We start from the raw sequence: 8,019 nt of genomic DNA on the forward strand, positions 1-8,019 counted from the left end.
CTCCTCTCTCCCGTCACACTGACCAATCCCAAGCTTGCTGGTTGTTGTTAAAACATTGTTCCTTTTCTATTATAACTGGCTTTGTTAATGCAAAAACATTGGAAAAAGTCACAGGGGGCAATCACATACTGGGAGCAATTAGCCTTCAACTCTACCTAATTCATACAGAACCACCCCCCCCCCCATGTGGTGACATGTAACAACTTAAACTGACAGTTTTCCCTACTTAAATTGCATTGAGATGTGTACTGCTCGTCCACCGACCATGCTACTCTATGCAATCCTACCTTCGTTATGAAATTCCTCCATCTACCCCACAAATATAACAGTCTGTAACATGTAGTGTGCCCTTCAGGCTGCTGAAGCATTACCCTCATTTTCTACATCAGTGGCTTTATCCTTTAAAAAATAAAGCAAAAAAAGTAGCAGAGCTTTCATGACATGAAAGGTTATATGCAGTGTTATATACATGCTGTACTGCAATTTACTTTGTTTGGTGCCACAACTTTATAGGTCTGGACAAGCAAGCCATGGCAATCACCGACATTCCACTGCCTGCATGTCAGAATCCATCAAGGTTTGTTTGAAAGGCCAAACAGATCCTATCTTGTTTGCAACGAACAATTGAGGTCTTTGGAACTTGTTCATTCCCTGTAGGCATGGCGTGGCAGAGGAGACACCCGCTTGTTTGTGCTCACATTAAAAAAATAACATAATATAAGGTTTAAACATTGCAAACAACATGAAAGAAAACCAAGCTTCACCTGGACCGAAAATAATTTCACAGAACTTGCAGCACAAAATCGGAGTTATTTGTTGAATCCAGCATGTACCCGAGTTTGTCAGCAAGAGACAAAGGAAGGCATGGTTGAATGAATGTAGGTCTTATCAAATATTGAAAAGTTTATTTTCACAATGGATACAAAATAGTTGTTTCAAAGCAGAGATGACAGTATGAACCAAGAACATGCACGTTCTAAACAATATAATTACCCATGCACAGGTACAAGGCAATGACTCGAAACAAGTCACCAAAGCAAATGCCAAAATCAAAGTTGGACTCACTATTCAAATGGTTACACATTGCAACACATTTGTGTTTTTTAAACAGTGGTGTAATTAATGAAATTGAACCTTTCTGTACTAATATTTTTTGCTTGAGAAAAAAAAAATAGCACAAGGTGGAGGGGTGGAGGGAAGGTAAAGACACTGTTGTTGAAGTTATTCCATTCAAAGACATTATCAGCTATAGTGGAAAACATTTTGAGCTTTAATCGTTGTCATTGTTAGCTAGAACTTTTAGCATCATCATTCTAATACTCTGATCTCTTCCCTTTGCACACGAATGATTCCAAACGTATGTAAATCACCCCCAATACTGCAGTCTGTGCAATATTCTGACAATTTATGCATTACCGGGACCAAACAAAAGACTCAGCAAATGCTGAGTCTCTCAGTAGGAAGGGAACAAAAATGGGAAATTAAAGAACATTGTTTAATATTATCAATAACCTTCCTCGAAAGTGCAGTGATATTTTGCATGACATGTACCACTTCAGGAGATTCAAACAAAAACTAAAATAAAACAAAACAGACCACTCAGCTTGTATAATGTACACATTTGTTTTTCATTTTCAAAATGTCTTTCCATAGGGAAGACTATATCTACAGCCATAAATGTAATCACAAATTACAAAAGAAAAGGGTGGCATCTGCCTCCCTCCAACCAATATTATATCAGATCACAAAAGGTTAACAGCTTTGCTTACTTTCTGCCTCTGAATAAGCAAATGTCCATTTTGAGGCTGAAATTCATGACAACCAAGGTGTTCACAACCACACATTTCCAAAATAGAAATAAAAATAATTTCTGGGCCTGTTAGAGCCATGTCCTTGCGATCCGAGTAGGTGCATAATCCCTCTTGGGCATCAAACGAGACAACTATATACGTACATATATGATGGATAGTCAGTTATATTCTCCATATCATTGTGCACGTGTATAGTTAGATCAATAAAATGGAGAAGCAATGAAAATTAACAGCTAGTTATTTAAAAAAGAGTTGGGGGGGGGGGTCGAGGTATTAGTTACCTAGCATTGTGTGTACAAAATGATAAGTCCTGAAAAAGACAGAAAAAAGGCAAGACTTTCACTGGGATCACTTTTCTTCATATTCAGACACTGAGGAAGAAACATTAATGTGTTAGTCATGCAACAGGAAACACCAGGGGTAATTACAATGAACCCATTCTCCTCTTACTTGGAGGTAGCATAATTATAATGACTATCAGTGAAACATCCCTATTACAGCAAGTAAATGAAAGTTGGTGAAGAATCACTTTTAAAAAAAATCAAAAAAAAATTCTCATATTCGGATTTGAATCTTCACCAAAATCGAATCAATTTGTCTGTCACACACCCAACCTATCCACAAAACTGTTTGAATCCGTCCACAACTTTTTCAGATACCGTGTTATCTATCGTTTTAGCCCCATTACTCAATGGTGAAGAATCACTTAAAATTCTCGGATTTGGATCTTCACACAAAACCGAATCCGTCAACATTTTGAGATATCCTGCTCACAAACAAATGAACAGATAGACGGGGTGAAAACAACCAAGGTGAAAACCCTCTTCACCTTCCACCTTCTGTGGCAGAGTTAATGAGTAGTTAATTGCATTATGGCTAGACCCATTTTAAACGTTTCTGATAACAAGCCATTTCTTCAAGCCTGTTAGTTTCTTATTCAAGACGTTTCTGATAAGACAACTGTTAGAAAAAAGCACATAGCAACTAGATATCTGCGATCACAAAGCAACAGCCATTGGATAAGCCTCTTCCAACACCCACGATCGAAATATGCCCATATTTTTCGGACCACCAAATAACCTTCAACATTTAGCGATAGAGTGTAAATTAAGAAAATGTGTCCCCATCTATAATCGATCCGAAAAAAAACTCAACATCATGAAAAATCGGAGGAAAATTATTCAAGTTATGATGAAAAAATGGTTTTTTGTTAATTAAGTAACAATCTGAAACCTGATGGTATTCAAGGAATACTTACCCCACGCAGTCTCCAGAAGGATTTGGTGCGAGCAAGTGGGGGAACTACCCCGGGGACCTGACTTAATCAGGGCCCGTAATTATTCTTTCAATTTTTTGTTTCATATAATGATCATTTGTGATGAGAAAACACCAGGGGCAATTTTGTTTTGTGTCTCCCTCCAAGCCACTGAAGGCGATTCCCCAGCATGCCATTGCCATGGGCAGTGATACCCTCACTCGTAAAATAAACTGTGCGAACAATTTACATAATCACAATCACGGTAACGACATAATGATGTAGATTAACACAGGAGTGTTGGCTCCATCCCATCTGGATCGAGTGTTTAAACGAATGTGCATGTACTGTAGGAATAAGTGAATAACATGGCATGCGTTTCTGATGACAAAAATATGGAAAACTCCGTATAGGTTGTTAAATTTTTTTTAGAAGGGGGCTCTTTACTTAGTATTGCCCCGGGGCCCATTATGGCTCTCGGCAGCCCTGGGGCGAGCCAACTCTTCTGACAGCAAATTTGTAATTACATCCATCTCCATTTGAGGTAAATGTGTATAATTTATGTTTTGAAATTTTTTTATGTACAATCAATATGTGCTATATCAAATGGTCATGTCACATGTGGTAAAGTTTCAATTTCCTATGGTGAACAGTTTTCGATGTACACTCTTAACAAAATGCAGACACGTACGTATGCAACCGATTGCTTAAGCCTGCTTTTCGTTTTCATCTTCGGTGGCGGAGTTAATGAGGCTAAAAAGCATGTCCAGGACACTAATTAAAAACCCAGGTGCACAACTCCAATGCAGGTACACTATGATGCAAGAACATCTTGGAAGGCCAAGCGGTCCTTGAGATGAGAGAAAGATAGAGATAGAGAGATAGAGAGATAGAGAGATAGAGAGATATATGACATCATTTTTTTTTTTTCGGACTGCCATTTGACCATGACCCCAAAGGGGTATGATGTAAATTAAGCATAAATGCACCTTACTCTAGGCTATATGGAGAGGGCAATGTTATTTCAATCAGACAAACCTTCATCAAGTTGTGGTGAAAAAAAAAAGTTAAAATGTCTATGATTGGGTCATGACATTAAAAATGTCAAGCTCAAAGACAATAACGTCAAGCTTGCATACTTTGTAACCCATTATTGATGCAAAATTTTCATTCCAAAAGTCCCTTCCGAATCCAAGATAAAGCTCGGAAATTGGCAGAAAAGGAAGAACAAGGACAAACGTGTCCAAGAGCCACGTCCTCAAGGCAATAACAACAACTTCCGATATTTCGTCACGTGCCTTGATGGAGCCAATAGCGAGACCAGTCATGTAAGCTCCTGTTCATGACGAGAAAATCGTGTATTTACGAAATTACAACACATTAAATGGAATAATCTTTAAATAGTAACGTGAACTTTTCGAAACTTTAAAGCAAATGTCCGAATATATTTAAAAGTTGATGATAGTCGCTCTCAAAAGGCACCCTCAATGCGAGGATGTGTACAGGTGTTTAGTATTTAAGGAGATCCGGATCCTGTATATAAAAGAGCCGAGTCCTAAAGGTTTTGTCTTCACCAGAAGAAGAACAAGAACAAGAAGAAGAAGAAGAACAATGCGGAGCTCTCTTCGAGCCACGTTTGCTACGCGAGACTCGGCTAAAAAAAAAAAAAGTGAAATGATGGTTTAGTACTTTGAGGGATCCAAGAAATGCTGAGTTACCATTTAAATTGGGGACACTATTTGTAGAAACAAACACTACAAAAGCTATAAGCCTCCCTGTATCCGAGAGGGGGGGGTCTTAATAAGGAACATTGACATGGAAATGTGAACACACCACGAAAGTCGAACAACTAGGAATACATAGAAGGCTGGAAAGAAAAGTAAGTAGCTCGACTTCAGTGGTGTGCACACATTCCCATGACCATATGCTTTATTGCTATGTGCAGCTCATACTGTTTCCTTACACCTTGCATAAAAAGATTCACTTACGAGCAAAGAAGATGGGATACTCACAGCTTTCTTCACTGATGCTGGTAGAGTTGTCATCACTTGTAGAATCTTCAGAGCGATGCCTCTTTTTTGTTTTACAACTGCGGTCATATTGATCTGGAAAAACTGAACCTGTCTCTTGGATTCCACCACACTCATCCAAGTCTTCTTGCAGAGCTTCCTTGCGTGCGGCTTTACCCCTCTTGGATTTGAGGTGCGACAGGTTTGGTGAGGCAATAGCCAGCACAGCAGGAAGCATGAATGTGGCAAAGAAAATTGAGCGAAGGTCTTGGTAGGCTGAGTCTCCTTTCAAACGATCATTCACAAGCCTCCGAATGTCCTTCTCATCATCTTGTAGTCTTGATGCTGCACTGTTCAACTGGCATTGTTCTTCTGATAAATCTTCAATATCATCGTTAGTGCAGGACGCAGATGTAAATTGGGAGGATGGCATCGACCTCTGGTCGCAATCACCATCACTTGGACCCATACCACATGGGATGGATGATACTGAACTCTTGAGCAAGCGGCATGCAGAATTGAGCAGGTAATCTTTTTGCAGGATGATGTTCCTCAAAGCCCTGAGGGTAGGGGCTGAAGGAGGAAGTAAAGGAAATGAACACAGTTCTTGATCATTCTCCTCATCATTCAGTGCCCAGCAGTTGACATCGCGAGAAGTGATGCTGGATCCAAACACAAGGTGCAGGTTTTGCTTCCAATTATTACCAGCAGAAGCTATAAAGCTGCGAAATGTATTGGTAGTACCTCCTGCATTAGCAAAAGGCTTCTCGATCTTTCGAGTATTGATTAACCTGGAAGTACCTGTTGCAGTATTACTATTTGTTTTCCTGGCGGTATTAGAAAATGCAACCTGCAGGGAAGGTTGATCAGAAATTTGATATGGGTTTGTGTTAACATTCACAAAAGAGTTTGGTACAGGGGCAATCACAGCTGGTGCTGCTGCTTGCATCGGAAGAATAGGTATAAAAGACAACTGGTAAAGATTGCCAGCCTGAGGAAAGGTAGGATTTGGGAAAATATGAGGCTTAGCAGCTTGTGGTGACAAAAGACGATATCGAACAACTTTTGATAAAAGAGGAGGTTGAGAAAGTGGGCATGATGAAGTACTAGACTGAGCAGGTTGTGATACTGGTGGGCGATTTTGAATGGCTATTCCCTGGGCAAGTGGCTGTGCCAAACCACGGCCCACTGAAACGTCTGATGACTCAAGCTTAATGATCTTCAATGGAGGTGGAAGCCTCAAAGTATGTTGTTTTGTGATAGTTGCTGCCTGCACAGTGGGCACACGTCCCACGTGTAAAGTGCTCTGGGGTATTGAATTGACATCATTATTCATTTGGTCTTGCCTTTGATTATTAAGAATCTCTTGGACCGTCCTGGAAACCCGTTTTGAAGCAGGAGTGCTGTTTTGCCTTTGTGCCGAAGAATTTCTCGGTTCCTCCACATCTGTTTTTTTCAAAAGAATGACCATGTGAGTAGCCACACAGATTTCTAGTACACATGGCAAAGGTATTTTGATAAAAGACATATGAAGTATCAACTTGGCACATTTTATTTCAAACAGGCTAGCCATGGCTATACTATGTGTTGTTTTGCTGACATGTTTAATCAAAAGACAGCATGTTGCACTTTACAAACATATTGCATGTCAATCTGTGAGTCTCAATGAGGATGTATAATGAAGTGAAACACACAAAGGAAAAGGATCTTTTACAACACGTCAATGTTGCTTTTGTTGTTTGTGTGCTCCTTCCATGTACTATTATATATATTTACATTGCTTCGAGAAATATTACTCCACATAATCTTGAGTGCTCCCTCTGTGTCCATCAGGCTTTGTTCTAAAAGGTTCCTGTTGTTAAAATAAGAATGGTACCATTGGAACTGCAATATTAAGCTCCAAATTCTGCTTCTTCATTTGGCTTTAGGATGTAGACAGGCTTTTAAAACAGGTATTCTAATGATTAAATGGACACAAATATTTGTTCCAAGTCAATTAATTATTAGCTTTCCAAGCAAGTAAATCGATTATTAACTTTCCAACACTACCATTTTGTATTTTTTTTTTTTTATGACAAGAGGAACCCTTGAGAATAAGCATGACAGACACATACTTTTGATAATATATGAGCATGCAGAAAATAGAAGCAAAATAAACTATGAATGCCAATAAAATCTTACCTTTTTTGGAATGTTCCGCCGAGGGTAGCTTCTAAAAGGAAAAACGTTCACACTGCAAGTTAAAGTGATTAAAATACTGCGCCATGCAACATTATATTTTTCAAACAAAATTCCCAACTGTCAGGTAATACTCCAAAGAAAATAATATCTGTATTTTGAGTCAAATTTAATCAGTACAAAACATTAACATTTTACTCTAGAAAATAGGGCAATTCTCTGCACGTCTGACAATAATAATATGAACCAGAGTTGGTGTCAAAGCCACCCAATGCTTGCCTGTTTATACCTTTATCATTTTTAAAAGACTAGTCTAATAATTAATGTTTTATAAAGCATTGCAGTGAAGTCTGATCCAAATAATTTTAAAGCAATATATGTATTTGTATATTGTAATCAGTAACAAGAGTGCAAGTGAGCACAATATATGCCTGAACAAGAAGGTATATACAGAATTGTGCTACCACATGGAAAACAGCATCCTGGTTGCCATGGCAACCACTTTAGATGACGAACGTACGTCGCGACACACCGTCTCCACAGTCTGTACCTATGTACCAAATATGAAACGTGAAAGTTGAAAACTTTTGGAGTTAGAGGACAGACAGGAACGGATGGAAAATAGCATCCTGGTTGCCATGGCAACCACTTTAGATGACGAACGCATGATGTCACGACACACCATCTCCACAGTCTGTACCTAAGTACCAAATATGAAACGTGAAAGTTGAAAACTTTGGGAGTTGGAGTGCGGACAGGAACGGAT

The 8,019-nt window shown here is 39.0% G+C and overlaps 1 protein-coding gene and 1 long non-coding RNA gene across 14 annotated transcripts in view; one reads left to right on the forward strand and one right to left on the reverse strand.

Moving 5' to 3' along the window:
* Positions 1–868: 868 nt before the first annotated feature.
* SNAPC4 (small nuclear RNA activating complex polypeptide 4) overlaps positions 869–8,019 on the reverse strand; it is a 176,113-nt gene continuing 168,962 nt past the window's right edge. For 11 of the 12 annotated variants that reach the window (XM_085894805.1, XM_085894806.1, XM_085894804.1 and 8 more), the window contains 3 exons: positions 7,257–7,287; positions 5,079–6,521; positions 869–2,182 (listed from right to left, as the gene is read on the reverse strand). In XM_085894805.1, coding sequence (XP_085750931.1) covers positions 2,160–2,182; positions 5,079–6,521; positions 7,257–7,287 — 1,497 coding nt within the window. In that variant the 3' untranslated portion in view covers positions 869–2,159. Of the gene's footprint in view, positions 2,183–5,078; positions 6,522–7,256; positions 7,309–8,019 lie in introns of those variants that run through there. The other variant, XM_085894817.1, reaches the window with a different exon arrangement.
* Positions 6,410–8,019, forward strand: part of LOC147019940 (uncharacterized) — a 45,427-nt gene continuing 43,817 nt past the window's right edge. The window contains exon 1 of one of the 2 annotated variants that reach the window (XR_015061583.1): positions 6,410–6,546. This is a non-coding gene — a long non-coding RNA (uncharacterized LOC147019940). The remainder of the gene's footprint in view (positions 6,547–8,019) is intronic. The other variant, XR_015061584.1, reaches the window with a different exon arrangement.

Source organism: Eptatretus burgeri, chromosome 9 (assembly GCF_056783735.1).
Source record: "Eptatretus burgeri isolate ZD-2024b chromosome 9, Ebu_testis_v1, whole genome shotgun sequence".
Lineage (NCBI taxonomy): Eukaryota > Metazoa > Chordata > Myxini > Myxiniformes > Myxinidae > Eptatretus > Eptatretus burgeri.